This window comes from Coregonus lavaretus, assembly GCF_964263955.1.
Source record: "Coregonus lavaretus genome assembly, chromosome: 13".
NCBI classification, from domain to species: domain Eukaryota; kingdom Metazoa; phylum Chordata; class Actinopteri; order Salmoniformes; family Salmonidae; genus Coregonus; species Coregonus lavaretus.
In genome coordinates this window covers 51627974-51644885 of record NC_140000.1, presented here as the reverse complement: position 1 = coordinate 51644885, position 16912 = coordinate 51627974, and the positions used below count along the sequence as shown (strand labels likewise).

Here is a 16912-nt window from a genome sequence, read left to right as displayed (position 1 = left end):
ATATCACAGGAAACTGCCTTTGAATGAATCCCAAACCTGGCCTTGTCAGAGTCCATTACTTCCTTCTAAGTAAGACGGAGCCACAAATGGAGCCTCCAGTAATGTAGCTTGGCCTTATTGCTATTACAAGAGGACACATTATAGCCTCTATCATTGTTTTAGTGTTACCCTTAAAGCTACAGTCTGTAATTCCAAAAACAGCCTAATCCTTCAGAAATACAGGAATTGAAATGACCTTTTGAACAGCTTCCCAAATCCCAGACTGTAGGACTCTCACCTAGTTTGTCTGTTTATATTCTGAATCGAGCCTGTGATACGGTCTTCCTTCTGACAATCTTTTTTCTTTAGGTGACCCACAAAGAAAGTTGATTTAATTCCCTAAAGTTAGTAGCTTTTATGATCTGCTTAGATTTTTTTCAGATCCGGTGGCTGAACTTTTAAGACCTTGAAATATTCATGGCTAGCCTTTGGTTATATAAAAGGTGTTGCCGTCGCAGCAATCTGCTTACAGAATGAGTTTGCGAAAGAAATCTGCACACACAAAAAAAAAAAAACCTAGCTTGCTAAGTTAGTGTTTTTCCCCTGAGTCAGAGCGAAGACTCTAGCGCCGAAAAAAAGGATCAAACATTTATAGATTGGCTTCGGCTGCCCTAAGATCTCCCCGAGCCCAGGGAATGGAAGCTGAGAAGGGGGAGGAGGGAAGGGTGTAGAGAGGGAGAGAAATGGGAATGGGAGAGGGAGGGGGTAGAACTAGAGTAGAGAGGGGAGTGACCGAGAGCGGGGTAGATGGACAGAACTGATAGAGAAAAGTAGGGAAGAGAAGAGAGGGGTGGTGGTGGAATTGTATTGTATTTTCTTCCAAGTGTGTTATTTTTGCAGACAGGCAGGTACAGTTCCCCAGTAGAGGGATGAGCCTTTGTGCCGGTTCCCAGCTTGGTTCCCAGCATGGTTCCCCACCTCTTCCTCCCCTCCTGCTGTTCTCAGAATCAGAGTAGTCGGAATAACATTGAGGCCCTCCGCCTCAAGGCAGCGGCACGTTAGCAAGTTTGTTTAGGGATTAGTGAATTATTGGGTTGCCTTTTTTAAGGCAGGCCCCGTCGGCAACGCAGCGTTTGTTGTAAAATGTCACCTTGTCTTTTTCAAACAGGCCTTTTGTAGGCTACCCCCAGATGGTATGGTGGGATAGATAAGTGTTGGTTCTGTGGCGACTTTCATCGTTCGGGTGGGTGGTCATCTGGTACTATGTTTTGTCATGTTGTTAGAAGTTGTCAGCTCCCTGAACTGTCATTGGCCAATTGGGCTTGCTTAACATCCTCATTGGATTGTTTGGTGTGGGCACCTTGATTTCTTGAATTCTCATTTGCTGACCTCTGTCATTGTTCTGTTGGCCCCACGGCATTGCAGCCTGTCGACTTTCCTGTCATACTCTCCAGTCCATACTCTCTCCCCTTCTCCCTCATTATGTTTCTGGGAACGGATGGATAGAGTTCAGAGAGAGAGCAGCCCAGAAGGGTATCATACGAAGCAGGTTTGAGGAGTTGGCGAGCTAACTTTGGTCAGCTCTTGAGTTCAACTCGAGATAACCAGTCATACGAAAGTAACTCAACTTTTATCCAGGTCAATTTCTATGGCAATGAATCCTTCGGAACTAACCTGCTCCGGGGAAGGATAACTAACCTGCTCCGGGGAAGGATAACTCACTGCTAAACCCACTTACTTTTTTTGGGCACAAATGAAAATGTGGCACTGACTCGCCCATGGATTGATGTTTCAGCATTGTCTCAATGAAGAGTCCGGCGTCTGACTAGTGATGTGCGACATGAACGCGCAGTTACAAGCCTGCTAGAGTTAGCGGCAGGCGGACTAGCAATAGCCGCCGTCGTAGTACGGATGAAGCCTGTCCTGGAATGTGAAGCTGGTTAGCTTTAGAAAACCCTGAGTAGATCTAGCTCGCTTCGTAGGATACCACTCTGGTCCCCAGACTCAAACCTGCTGACTCCTCCCCCACTCTCTCTCACCCCGTCTTTCTCACCCTCTATTTATTTCTCTTACCCTCTATTTCTCCTTCTTTCTCTCTCTCACCTTGTCCCTGCTGGGACTGGTAGGCAGATGTGGGCTACATCCCAATAGGCTGAAACTGCCTCCTTTGTCTTCCTTGTCTCCCTTGTGACCAGCTGACCTGAGAGAGGACGCGATGTGGTGGAAAACCTGCCTCCATCGGAGGCCTGTCACTGTCACGGAGGGACAGAGGACAACTGGCTGCATCTCAATAGTCTGAAACAGTTTTTCACATCAGTGTAGATGGAAAGGCCATAGTCGTGTTGAAATACCCTTTTAAAGCTGCAATATGTAACATTTTGGGCGACCTGACTAAATTCACATTTAAATGTTAGTTAAAGATCTATCATTCTCATTGAAAGCAAGTCTATGTGCTACTATTTCTATGCTTCCTATGCTTCCTATTAGTTTTAGGCAAGAGACGACATCTCTGGAGAAACGACTCTGCGTCTTGACGCAGTACTGCAGTTATTTTCACACCTATAGGCCTATACATTATTGGTGTTACTGCATCACATCACCACCAGTCTTTTTAAATAGAGATGAATGACAGGTAAATGCAGTGCTCTTGATATGTATCCTGTACACTGCAGATGTCATACTAGTAGTGGCCACCAGGTGACAGCACCTCTCTACCACCAGGGTCTGTCTAGAGCAAGGGTCTCCAACCTTTTCTAGCATGAGAGCTACTTTTAAAAAATGTAGCTCCTAATTCTTTTTCCTAGCTTTCAAATGGGCACGTTCTTCTCCTCTCCCCTGCAACTCTTCCCCGTGTCCTTACTACACTACTTTCTCTTGTACGCTGTTTTCTGGCAATATACCTGGTAAAATAAGGAGGAGGGGGTGCGCAGATTTGTATTTTTTGTCTGTACTACAAAGGGCTATATCGGTCAACTAATACAGGACTAGTAAAGGCCTAGTGCACTACCTTTTGTGAAAAAATATTTTTTTTCAGTGTGGTGCTACAGCATCCTGAGCACCCCTTCTTCCTGCGGCTTTGACTGCTGCTGCTCATTTCATAGTAATGTTTGCATATAACGAATAATACATTTGATATACTTACTCATTATCTACTTCTGCCGCAAGACGTGGCTACACACGGAGTGATAGACACAAACACCTGCACCTCACAGACAGACTGGGGCAATATTGCTTGAAATTAATTGGCAGATATTGTTAGGTTTGGCTATTTAAGCCAATAGTGGCTAACCAGGGGTGGGATAATGTTGCGTTGATTAGATGGTAGCTGGGAGCTTGCGGTGTCAGAGACTTGTGAGATTTGTTTATGACAGTTTGCGATGTGACACATGAATAATTGCATATACTTTCGGAATTGTTTGGTGAGCTACTCATAGGTTGGCTGAGAGCTACTATTAGCTCACGATCAACCTTTTGGAGACCCCGGTGACTCATGCAGCCTGGACATACCTCTTGTTGGCACCCACCTGGAGTCGAAAGGCGCGCTCTTTCTCTCTCTCGCGCTCTCTGTCTGTGTTTCTCTCTGTCTGTCTCTGCATATCTTTCTCTCCCCATATCTTTCTCTGTTTGAGAGTGAGTGAGAGCGAGTGAGTGAGAGAAATGTGCTGGCCACATACACAACACAGGCCCAGCGAGAGAGAGAGAGAGACCATCTCTGTTTCCAAAAAAATCCAATCTCTATTGTACCAACCTACACACTCCTCACAACACTGTAACAAGGTATGTGCTCTGGCTCTGGCACCAACAAAGAAAAAGTGATTCTCCTTTCTCTCTTCCCAAATAAATAAATCAACTGTTATGTTGAAGAGAAGCAGAAAAATGGCTGCCAGCACATTTCTCTCTCTCTCTCTCTCTCTCTCTCTCTCTCTCTCTCTCTCTCTCTCTCTCTCTCTCTCTCTCTCTCTCTCTCTCTCTCTCTCTCTCTCTCTCTCTCTCTCTCTCTCTCTCTCTCTCTCTCTCTCTCTCTCTCTCTCTCTCTCTCTCTCTCTCTCTCTCTCTCTCTCTCGTGGGCAGGTTAATTTCTCCCTCCGTCCCCAACGGTAAAATAATTTGCAGATTTATTAGTTTATTTTTCCTCACGTCTGCCTCTCCTCTACTTCTCTCCTCCCTGTCTGCTTTGGGACTAACTGAGCATCTCAGAATACCTCAAGGGAGGTGCTTGTGTGTTCAGGATTTCTCTAAAATTGGTCTAGCTCCAAGCTTGATTCCCAATAGCCGCCCACACAAGCTTGACTGGTATCCAAGGGTGGTTGTCTCCCATGTATATCTCAGCAATTGGGGCCTGTTCAAATACTAGTCATCCTTCCCTCATCCTTCGTTCTCTAAAACAATGTAAGATCTGATGGGGTTGGATCATTGATCTAAGTTGCGTGGGTGCTTACTTCCAAGTGAGCTTGATATGTTTGCCCACCCTTCTAGGTGAGCTTGATGTACAGCCCATGTTTGCTGTGTATGTCACAGGTAGGCCTGGGTGGGTGTGTGTTTGCCTTTCCCAAGTGATCTTGATGTACAGCCCATTAGTTTATCACACATTGATCTCTCTGTGTGCGTGTGGGCCTAAACTTTTCCACTGTTCCCCAATTGAGCTTGATGTAGAGCCCATGTTTGTGTGTGAATGTCACCTGTGTCTGTCAGTCATTTCTCTTTGTTTTGGCAGCCGTCTTTTGTCCCCCTCTCCAGTCCCCCTCTCCAGTCCCCCTCTCCAGTCCCCCTCTCCAGTCCCCCTCTCCAGTCCCCCTCTCCAGTCCCTCTCTCCAGTCCCCCTCTCCAGTCCCCCTCTCCAGTCCCCCTCTCCAGTCCCTCTCTCCAGTCCCTCTCTCCAGTCCCAGCCATGTTTTGAGCGATGAGCACCATAAGAGGTCTGTCGAGGGTTAGGGCCTAGCTCAAGTGAGTTTGGGCAATTGATCCTTCAGACTTACTTATTATTGCACCATAGTTTGGACCCTGTGGGCACTTCAATCCGGCCCGCGAGACATTTTTTAAATTTATTAAATATTATTATATTTGAGTTACGATTTTTGGCCTAAAATTACTCATTCCATGATAAACAAACAACCTCCAATAGATGGCGCTGTAGCCTGGCAGCGCGCTCTGTATTTGGGCCTACAGTTAGATTCAGAATGCGCTCAGTCATCATAGCCACTTCAGTGCTTGACGACTTTTGATGTGAAAAATGAGTGCTGCGAAAATGAGGAAGGTGGACTCTGAATGTCGTGTATTTAAAGAAGAATGGACAGCAAAATACTTTTTTACTCATATTGGACGTAAGGCGGTATGTCTGATATGCCAAGAAAGTGTTGTCGTTTTGAAGGAATGTAATCTCAATCGTCATTTTTCAAGCCAGCATGCTAACTACGCCAGCAATCTGTCCTCTCAGGAAAAGGCAAGGAATGCCTCAAAACTTGCCACAAACTTAAAAGCCCAACAAAATAAGTTTACTAAACGGTGCTCTACTCAAGACTCCGTAACTAAGGCAAGCTACGTAGTGGCACATAAAATCGCATAGCATAGCCTTTTGCTGAAGGGGAGTTTGTGAAAGAGTGTATGGTGGAGACTGCTGGTATACTTTGTCCTGAGAGTAAAAGCCAATTAGAGAAAATTATCTTATCACGCAGAACCATCACCAGGCGTGTGGAAGTGATAGGTGAGGAGCTAATCTCCGAGTTGAAGAAAAAAGCAAATGGCTTCGATCTTTTTTCTATAGCACTGGATGAGAGTACTGACATCAGAGACACCGCTCAACTTTTAATTTTTGTCAGAGGAATAAATGAGAACTTTGAAATAAGAGGAACTTCCTGCTTGGAAACAATGAAGCTACCGTGGAGAAAACTGACAAACGTCATAACAGATGGATCACCAAATCTAACCGGTAAAAACATTGGCCTACTAAAAAGATTACAAGACAAAGTAAAAGAAGAAAGCCTTAACTTGGAGGAATTGATATTTCTTCATTGTATTATTCATCAGGAAGCCCTGTGTAAAAGTGTGTTGAAGCTGGAAAATGTTGTCAAAGTGGTTGTAAAACGTGTCAACTTTATACGGGCAAGGGGGCTTAACCATCATCAGTTCATTCAGCTGCTCAATGACAGAGGCAGAGCACCAGGACTTGTTGTACCCTTCAAATGTGCGCTGGCTAAGCCTGGGGAAAGTATTTAGCTGTGTGTGGGAACTGAGAGGGGAGATGGGTATGTTTCTTGATACGGTTGGAAAAGCTGACGACTTCTCCGAGTTGAAAGACAGACTGACTGGGCGACTTTGCTTTCGGTGTGGACATATTGGGGCATCTGAACGATCTAAATGTGAAACTGCAGGGAAATTGTGTTTTTGTGCATGAACTGTATTCCAACGAGAAGGCATTCAAGGCCAAACTTATGATGTTCTCCAGACAAATGAGCAGCCGGTCTCTCGCTCATTTCCCGAACACTGGCCGCACTGAACTCGCCCATATCGCAGTGCCGCACTGAGACATACAGTAGCACTTTGATCGACCTGCATGCTGAGTTTTCCTGCTGCTTCTCAGACTTCACCAAGATTGAGACTGAGCTGGAGCTTGTATCATGCCCAGTCTTTCGACAGTGAGAGCACCACCAGACACACAATTGGAGCTCATCGACATCCAATGTGACAGTGCTTTGAAGGAGAAGTACAAAACAGCAACAATAGACTAGTTCTATGGCTCACTGAATGAAACAAAGTTTCCAAACATTAAAAAGCACGCCCAAAGGATGCTTGTTTTATTCGGGTCCACATGTGTGTGAACAAACGTTCTCAGTCATGAATTACAACAAATCCCGTCACAGGTCAAATTGAACAAATGACCACTTGTCAGCTGTTCTGAGAATCTCTACATCAAAGATGACACCAGACTTAGATGCCCTTGCCAAGAGAGTTGACCAGACCCATTGTTTTACATGTACATTTACATTTAAGTCATTTAGCAGACGCTCTTATCCAGAGCGACTTCCAAATTGGTGCATTCAACTTAGGATAGCCAGTGGGACAACTACCCTTTTTTTTATGGGGGGGGTGGGGGATGGGGGGTAGAAGGATTACTGTTATACTATTCCAGGTATTCCTTAAAGAGGTTGGGTTTCAAGTGTCTCCGGAAGGTGGTCAGTGACTCCGCTGTCGTGGGGGAGCTTGTTCCACCATTGGGGTGCCAGAGCAGCGAATAGCTTTGACTGGGCTGAGTGGGAACTGTGCTTCCGTAGATGTAGGGGGACTAGCAGGCCAGAGGTGGATGAACGTAGTGCCCTCGTTTGTGTGTAGCGTCTGATCAGAGCCTGAAGGTAAGGAGGTGCCGTTCCCCTCACAGCTCCGTAGGCAAGCACAATGGTTTTATAGTAGATGCGAGCTTCAACTGGAAGCCAGTGGAGTGTGCGGAGGAGCAGGGTGACATGAGAGAACTTGGGAAGGTTGAACACCAGACCGGCTGCAGCGTTCACATTGTTCACAGTAAGACTTGAATAACCGTGACTGGGGTAGGCAAGGATTATGCTTTTTCATGGTGATGGTTATGCAGTGAAAATGATCCAGCAATGCACTTGGATACAGGTAATAGAAGCACAAGCATTTAGCTACACCTGCAATACAACCTGCTAAACACGTGTATGTGACAAATACAATGTGATTTGCTTTAATAACTACCGGTAATCAGTCAGATTTGGGCTGAGTTGATTTGGATATCTGTAAATATGGCTCACAATGGAGATGAGAATTGTTCCTTAATATGTTTTCAAAAACAGACCATTCCAAATGAAACGGATGCTCTTACCATATGTTTCACTCATATTTTAGAATAGTTTTTTTTTTTTTTACACATCTGCTGTGACATTTTGCATGTCTCCAGTCATATAATAAATATATATTTTTAAGTTAGCATATTGTGACTATAAGTTTGATTGTACTTTACAAGGGTAGAGATGCAGGATCTGTGTGTGTTTGACTGTGTCTGTGATGTTATAAATTATATCGATTTTGTGAAACATTTGTGTAATGTGTTCACAAAAAACAAGGGTAGAGATGGTACAAGGGTAGAGATGGTACAAGGGTAGAGATGGTACAAGGGTAGAGATGGTACAAGGGTAGAATTGTTCTGCAAGCATATGTACACCTACAGTACACTAGTAGCTGCGTGTCAATGTGAAAATAAATAAAGGCTTCACATGTTTTGTCATGCATATAGTATGTGGCCCTTCACTTGGTTTCAACAGCTCAATGTGGTCGTTGAGCCAAAAGGTTTCCCACACCTGGTTTGGACACTGTCAGTCTTGCACTTTCTCTTCCATCTCTCTCACTCACTCTCGCTCCCTTTGCCATCACTTTATTACCAATCTGTTTCTCCTTTCGCGTCGGAGAGCAACTTTTTTTTTATTTTGTTGGTAATACGAAGGAGAGAAATGCCAGACAAATTTTCACTGGAGTTGGATGGATCAGTCACGCCGCTAATCCTGACTGATGCCCATTCCTCTGCTCTGTCCCCTTCTCTCCCGGGACTCCCCTCTCCATATGGAATGTATAGACACTTCACAGACTTGTGCGTTTTGAAGCTGGAATTGTGGAACAAACACATTGGCATAGGTTAAAAGGACGGGCAAAGGATCAGTTTGATGCTCTGCAATGTGTGAAGATGCAGCGATAATTGTGACAGTAGGATGTGTATTTTCAATGCATCTTTTTGCGATGTTTGGGTGGTACATTTCGTTGTCAGGTTGTATTACATGATGTGTGATGGTGTTACATCTAAAAGTCATCAACAAATGGCCATGTTGATTGTTCATTATAATATACTTGACTTCTCTGACAATTGCAGTATGAATACATTAAGGTCATGGTACGGTCATACAGTACGTTAAGTGGTGCTGTAGATTACAGCTCTGCTCTGCTGTGTAGCTGCAGTATGTGGGGCTGTAGATTACAGCTCTTCTCTCTCTCTGCTCTGCTGTGAAGCTGCAGTATGTGGGGCTGTAGATTACAGCTCTGCTCTGCTGTGTAGCTGCAGTATGTGGGGCTGTAGATTACAGCTCTTCTCTCTCTCTGCTCTGCTGTGTAGCTGCAGTATGTGGGGCTGTAGATTACAGCTCTTCTCTCTCTCTGCTCTGCAGTGTAGCTGCAGTATGTGGTGCTGTAGATTACAGCTCTTCTCTCTCTCTGCTCTGCTGTGTAGCTGCAGTATGTGGGGCTGTAGATTACAGCTCTTCTCTCTCTCTGCTCTGCTGTGTAGCTGCAGTATGTGGGGCTGTAGTTCTCTCTCTCTGCTCTGCTGTGAAGCTGCAGTATGTGGGGCTGTAGATTACAGCTCTTCTCTCTCTCTGCTCTGCTGTGTAGCTGCAGTATGTGGTGCTGTAGATTACAGCTCTGCTCTGCTGTGAAGCTGCAGTATGTGGTGCTGTAGATTACAGCTCTTCTCTCTCTGCTCTGCTGTGAAGCTGCAGTATGTGGTGCTGTAGATTACAGCTCTTCTCTCTCTCTGCTCTGCTGTGAAGCTGCAGTATGTGGGGCTGTAGATTACAGCTCTTCTCTCTCTCTGCTCTGCTGTGAAGCTGCAGTATGTGGGGCTGTAGATTACAGCTCTTCTCTCTCTCTGCTCTGCAGTGTAGCTGCAGTATGTGGTGCTGTAGATTACAGCTCTTCTCTCTCTCTGCTCTGCTGTGTAGCTGCAGTATGTGGGGCTGTAGATTACAGCTCTTCTCTCTCTGCTCTGCTGTGTAGCTGCAGTATGTGGGGCTGTAGATTACAGCTCTTCTCTCTCTCTGCTCTGCAGTGTAGCTGCAGTATGTGGGGCTGTAGATTACAGCTCTTCTCTCTCTCTGCTCTGCAGTATGTGGTGCTGTAGATTACAGCTCTTCTCTCTCTCTGCTCTGCTGTGTAGCTGCAGTATGTGGGGCTGTAGATTACAGCTCTTCTCTCTCTCTGCTCTGCTGTGTAGCTGCAGTATGTGGGGCTGTAGATTACAGCTCTTCTCTCTCTCTGCTCTGCAGTGTAGCTGCAGTATGTGGTGCTGTAGATTACAGCTCTTCTCTCTCTCTGCTCTGCTGTGTAGCTGCAGTATGTGGGGCTGTAGATTACAGCTCTTCTCTCTCTCTGCTCTGCTGTGTAGCTGCAGTATGTGGGGCTGTAGTTCTCTCTCTCTGCTCTGCTGTGAAGCTGCAGTATGTGGGGCTGTAGATTACAGCTCTTCTCTCTCTCTGCTCTGCTGTGTAGCTGCAGTATGTGGTGCTGTAGATTACAGCTCTGCTCTGCTGTGAAGCTGCAGTATGTGGTGCTGTAGATTACAGCTCTTCTCTCTCTCTGCTCTGCTGTGAAGCTGCAGTATGTGGTGCTGTAGATTACAGCTCTTCTCTCTCTCTGCTCTGCTGTGAAGCTGCAGTATGTGGGGCTGTAGATTACAGCTCTTCTCTCTCTCTGCTCTGCTGTGAAGCTGCAGTATGTGGGGCTGTAGATTACAGCTCTTCTCTCTCTCTGCTCTGCTGTGAAGCTGCAGTATGTGGGGCTGTAGATTACAGCTCTTCTCTCTCTCTGCTCTGCTGTGAAGCTGCAGTATGTGGGGCTGTAGATTACAGCTCTTCTCTCTCTCTGCTCTGCTGTGTAGCTGCAGTATGTGGGGCTGTAGATTACAGCTCTTCTCTCTCTCTGCTCTGCTGTGAAGCTGCAGTATGTGGGGCTGTAGATTACAGCTCTTCTCTCTCTCTGCTCTGCTCTGAAGCTGCAGTATGTGGGGCTGTAGATTACAGCTCTTCTCTCTCTCTGCTCTGCTGTGAAGCTGCAGTATGTGGGGCTGTAGATGGTCACTTTATTCCTAGTTAAATGTACATATCTATCTCAATGACCTTGTACCTCTGCACGTCGACTCAGTACTGGTACCCTGTGCATAGAGCCAAGTTATCGTTACTCACTGTGTGTGTGTTACTTTTTTATGCATTTTACATTTCTATTATTTCTCTATTTTCTTTCTCTCTGCGTTGTTGGTAAGGGCCCATAACTAAGCATTTCACTGTTGGTCTACACCTGTTGTTTACGAAGCATGTGACGAATACAGTTGGATTTGAATTGTTTGTTTGTTGGACTAAAGCCCTTCTTCTGCTCTGTGTAGACTAGGCTCAGCTCAGCCAGCACAGCCAATTCTCTAGAAAGCAGCTGTCTTCTCTGTCCTCCAAATGGAACCGCGATGGCTGCTTCACTAACATCTCTTGATCTCTCTCTCTCTCTCTCTCTCTCTCTCTCCTCCCCCACTTTATCCAACCATCTCTGTCCCCCTCCCCTTCTTTCTCCCACAATATTTATTTCCGTCCTCTCTCACCCCCTCCCTTCCTACCTCCCTCTCCCCTTCGCCCTCCTTTTCTCCCTGTCTCCCAGGTGATGCAGGTCGTAAATGCGGACGCCATCGTGGTCAAGCTCAACTCTGGCGAGTACAAGACCATTCACCTGTCCAGCATCCGACCCCCCAGGATCGAGGGCGAGGTACGCACGCCGCCCCTCCCGTCTCTGTATCTTTGTGGTGTGTGTTGGTGTCTTGTCCTTTGCTTGGCTACCCTGTCACAGAGGGCCATTACCAGCTCCACAGGGGCGCCTGCTGTCAGAGCCACTGTTTGGAAAGCGCTGATGTGGGCCCTTTCCCTCATTTTTACATTTACATTTTAGTCATTTAGCAGACGCTCTTATCCAGAGCGACTTACAGTTAGTGAATACATATTTTTTTTATACTGGCCCCCCGTGGGAATCGAACCCACAACCCTGGCGTTGCAAACGCCATGCTCTATCAACTGAGCTACATCCCTGCCGGCCATTCCCTCCCCTACCCTGGACGACGCTGGGCCAATTGTGCGCCGCCCATGAGTCTCCTGGTCGCGGCCGGCGGCGACAGAGCCTGGATTCGAACCAGGATCTCTAGTGGCACAGTTAGCACTGCGATGCAGTGCCTTAGACCACTGCGCCACTCCCCCAGTCTTCTTTGAAAAGGCATTCCTTGTCTTTCTCGGTCTCTCTCTCTGTGTGTGTGTGTCTCTCTCTCTCTCTCTCTCTCTCTCTCTCTCTCTCTCTCTCTCTCTCTCTCTCTCTCTCTCTCTCTCTCTCTCTCTCTGTCTCTCTGTCTCTCTGTCTCTGTGTGTCTCTCTCTGTCTCTCTGTCTCTGTGTGTCTCTCTCGCTCCCACCAGCCTCTGTGTGTTTTGATTGCAGCACTGCAGAGAAGTGGGCCGATCATCCTTTCCCTTACCGCCCGCCACCGCACACACACAATGAGAGACAAATGCTGACGGTCTGTCATTCACCTCTCATGTACGCCCAGTCACCATTGTCACCAGGCGCTCACACAAATATATACACGCATACTTAATCGGTCACCACTCTGTCACGGTCACACATTTTAGTCTGTTCCCTTCTCGTACACAACAAACACACACACACACACCCCTACGTGTCTATATAGGCTCCACTCCTCCCTTTGTGTATTTCCTCCCAACTAAGCACCGCTAGAGTCCTAATCAGATTTCAGTCTCTCTCTGGTCGGGTATAATAAGAAAAAGGAAGTACAATAAGAAATGAGAGAATGAGAGTTTCTTAATGGATCCCTTAATGATGGAATAAGAACAGTAGCTAAATATAGTAATGTGGCCACCACCAGGACGACCAGCCTGGAATTAGCTGGCGACCCCTGACCCCGTCTGCTATTGGCCCCACGATGATTCGGCACTCCCTATAGTTGGAGGCGACACTTCCTGGTTTCCCTTTATTTCCTCCCCGATGTTGGGCTCCGTCTGAAATCGCACCCTATTCCCTATATAGTGACTACATGGTGACCAGCGTGCCATTTAAGACAACCAAGGAGTACGTACAGTGAGGGGAAAAAAGGATTTGATCCCCTGCTGATTTTGTAAGTTTCCCCACTGACAAAGAAATGATCAGTCTATAATTTTAATGGTAGGTTTATTTGAACAGTGAGACACAGAATAAGAAAACAAAAATCCTGAAAAACGCATGTCAAAAATGTTATAAATTGATTTGCATTTTAATGAGGGAAATAAGTATTTGACCCCCTCTCAATCAGAAAGATTTCTGGCTCCCAGGTCTCTTTTATACAAGTAACGAGCTGAGATTAGGAGCACACTCTTAAAGGGAGTGCTCCTAATCTCAGCTTGTTACCTGTATAAAAGACACCTGTCCACAGAAGCAATCAATCAATCAGATTCCAAACTCTCCACCATGGCCAAGACCAAAGAGTTCTCCAAGGATGTCAGGGACAAGATTGTAGACCTACACAAGGCTGGAATGGGCTACAAGACCATCGCCAAACAGCTTGGTGAGAAGGTGACAACAGTTGGTGCGATTATTCGCAAATGGAAGAAACACAAAATAACTGTCAATCTCCCTCGGCCTGCAGCTCCATGCAAGATCTCACCTCGTGGAGTTGCAATGATCATGAGAACGGTGAGGAATCAGCCCAGAACTACGCGGGATGATCTTGTCAATGATCTCAAGGCAGCTGGGACCATAGTCACCATGAAAACAATTGGTAACACACTACGCCGTGAAGGACTGAAATCCTGCAGTGCCCGCAAGTTCCCCCTGCTCAAGAAAGCACATATACAGGGCTGTCTGAAGTTTGCCAATGAACATCTGAATGATTCAGAGGAGAACTGGGTGAAAGTGTTGTGGTCAGAGGAGACCAAAATGGAGCTCTTTGGCATCAACTCAACTCGCCGTGTTTGGAGGAGGAGGAATGCTGCCTATGACCCCAAGAACACCATCCCCACCGTCAAACATGGAGGTGGAAACATTATGCTTTGGGGGTGTTTTTCTGCTAAGGGGACAGGACAACTTCACCGCATCAAAGGGACGATGGACGGGGCCATGTACCGTCAAATCTTGGGTGAGAACTCCTTCCCTCAGCCAGGGCATTGAAAATGGGTCGTGGATGGGTATTCCAGCATGACAATGACCCAAAACACACGGCCAAGGCAACAAAGGAGTGGCTCAAGAAGAAGCACATTAAGGTCCTGGAGTGGCCTAGCCAGTCTCCAGACCATAATCCCATAGAAAATCTGTGGAGGGAGCTGAAGGTTCGAGTTGCCAAACGTCAGCCTCGAAACCTTAATGACTTGGAGAAGATCTGCAAAGAGGAGTGGAACAAAATCCCTCCTGAGATGTGTGCAAACCTGGTGGCCAACTACAAGAAACGTCTGACCGCTGTGATTGCCAACAAGGGTTTTGCCACCAAGTACTAATTCATGATTTGCAGAGTGGTCAAATACTTACTTCCCTCATTAAAATGCAAATCAATTTATAACATTTTTGACATGCATTTTTCTGGATTATTTTGTTGTTATTCTGTCACTCACTGTTCAAATAAACCTACCATTAAAATTATAGACTGATCATGTCTTTGTCAGTGGGCAAACGTACAAAATCAGCAGGGGATCAAATCCTTTTTTCCCTCACTGTAGAAGTTACACCCTTACCACTGATACAAGGTCAGTTTACCATCCCATCTAATGGTTAAGGTTAGGGTTGTGGGTTGGGTAATCTGATACTAGATCAGTGTTGAGGACTAGGAACAACTTCTACCTAGACTATGATTGCGGGATGATTCAGCACTAACCAAGACTGAGGAGGAGGCATTTCCTGTTTCCCTTTCTCCTACCTGTATTGTTCCTAGTATTCAATGACATTCAGTATGCCAACCTTCTCTTCTGCTGTCCTTCAGCCTGCTTCAATAGGGATTCGTTCAGAGGGGCGCAATAGAAATAGAACCCTAGTTCTATGGCCTCGAGCCCTGAGAGCAACTTGGAGTTGAGTGCTTCTTGTGGGATTTAACAGGCTTTTTGTTTCTGACGCAAGCAAGTTCAATTTGGACTATTATCTCATAGAAATGAAGCTCTTTGTGGCACGGAAGACAAAGAAGAGTGATATACAAAAGAAAGCCTCATTGGTGACTTATTGTACTGTATTTAATGGTGGTGACTAGAAGTATTAGTCACCAATGTGCTGACTGACGTATCTAGAAAGACTGCATTGTACGACAAAGTATGAAAAATGTATGCACTCACTACTGTAAATTGCTCTGCATAAGAGCGTCTCCTAAATGACTAAAATGTAAATGCATGCTATAAGTGTTGGGTGTACAGTGTTCAGAGTGGGTTGGAATCCCTGTGAAGACGGAACATTGTTTCCTACCAAGAGTTGTTCAATATCTTCTAGGCAGTACATTACATAGGATACATCTCATTGTACAAGGGGGCCAGTGTGATTGCAGGCTTTTGTTCCAGCCAAGCAGCAACAAGTCTACTTCAACTCATCAGTCTTGATTGGAGATGAGTAGAATCGGGTGCGTTGCTGCTGGGCTGGAACGAAAGCCTGCACCCACGCAAGCCCTATAATGGGTGCTCAGGTGTTTTGGCCAGATACGGCTAAAGAAACACTTTCCATGAGGACAAGGCAGTGTAGGTGCAAATATATGCTGCAGGCCTGTTTTATGTTGGTTTTGAATAGCCTTCCTTTCAATACCTACTAGTCGGCAGATGGATTTGAAACGGTTGTCGTCATATCATAATGAAATGGGCACAATACACATTAAAATATAAAGTATGCCTTGTTAAAGCTTTTTTAATGCCTGATTTTGTTTATTTGTTGTTTGTTAGGCCTACTCAGAATGCTCGTTATGCTGGCATAATCTTTTCTAATTTAGATTTGAAGTGTCTTAAGATCCATCATTGGGATTTCTATTGTTATTTTAATGTGTAATTATTGCAGAAAGGGAAAACAGGAATCTGTCAATATAGACCAGGGTTCTTCAATTCCGGTCCTGGAGGGCCGAAACACTTCTGTTTTTTATTTCTACCTGGTAGTTAATTGCACTCACCTAGTGTCCCAGGTCTGAATTAGCCCCTGATTAGAAGGAGAGGATGAAAAACAGAGGTGTTTCGGCCCTCCAGGACCGGAATTGAAGATCCCTGATATAGACAATGTTTAGCAGTTGGAGGCTTATAGGGTATATACTGTCACTTTTTCCTCGCTTTATTACCGTTCATGTCGCATCTTCCCCTCTCTCTCCCTTGTGCCCTCCTCACCCTCTCTCTCCCTTGTGCCCTCCTCACCCTCTCTCTCCCTTGTGCCCTCCTCACCCTCTCTCCTCACCCTCTCTCTCCCTTGTGCCCTCCTCACCCTCTCTCCTCACCCTCTCTCTCCCTTGTGCCCTCCTCACCCTCTCTCTCCTTTCTATTGTTAGCGTTTCAGATCATTAGGAGAATACTTTGTCACTCTCCTTCTTTCCCTCTGGCCCCTTTCTCATTTTCTGGCCCGTCTCTTGTGCGTTCTCTCCTGTTGTGGATCAGAGTGGTATACTACAGAACAAGCTAGATCTACTCTGACAAAAAAAAAAGACAAAGACACAAAACATTTGATTAATAAAATACTTAATCAGTCGTCTTCCTCAAATGAAGGGGATGATGATACAACAAGAGGGAGGGAATCTGATTTTATTGGTCCTCAACTCGCTGCTCAGAAACTTCATTCAGGATAAATGGAGTTAGCCCTGAGGTAGCCGGTTAGTTCTGAAGGATTCGTTGCGATAGACATCTACCTGTCTTAAAGGTGAGCCACTTTTGTGGTACTGGCTATACTGAGTTGAACTGAGTTGACTTAAGTTACCTCTAACTCCTCAAACCTGATTGGTAGTATAGGGCTCAGGTAGCTCTTTGTGTGTGTCTGTGTTTTCCACTCTTTATCCTTTGCAGAGTCATTGCTTGCCTCATTGGCCAGTGTGTATGTACAGGATGCCTCTGTTTCCTTTGTTGTGACAGGCATGTCTGCATCTCTTCTCTTTCCCCCCTCCACCATCTCTTCTCTTTCTCCTTCCCCTCCACCATCTCTTCTCTTTCTCCT

At 45.8% G+C, this 16912-nt stretch overlaps 1 protein-coding gene across 1 annotated transcript in view; it reads left to right on the top strand.

The window, feature by feature from the left end:
- LOC311139750 (staphylococcal nuclease domain-containing protein 1-like) overlaps positions 1-16912 on the top strand; it is a gene marked incomplete at its 3' end in the record, with an annotated part of 64639 nt that overhangs the window by 16983 nt on the left and 30744 nt on the right. The window contains exon 10 of the mRNA XM_084174689.1: positions 11392-11496. Coding sequence (XP_084030815.1) covers positions 11392-11496 — 105 coding nt within the window. The remainder of the gene's footprint in view (positions 1-11391; positions 11497-16912) is intronic.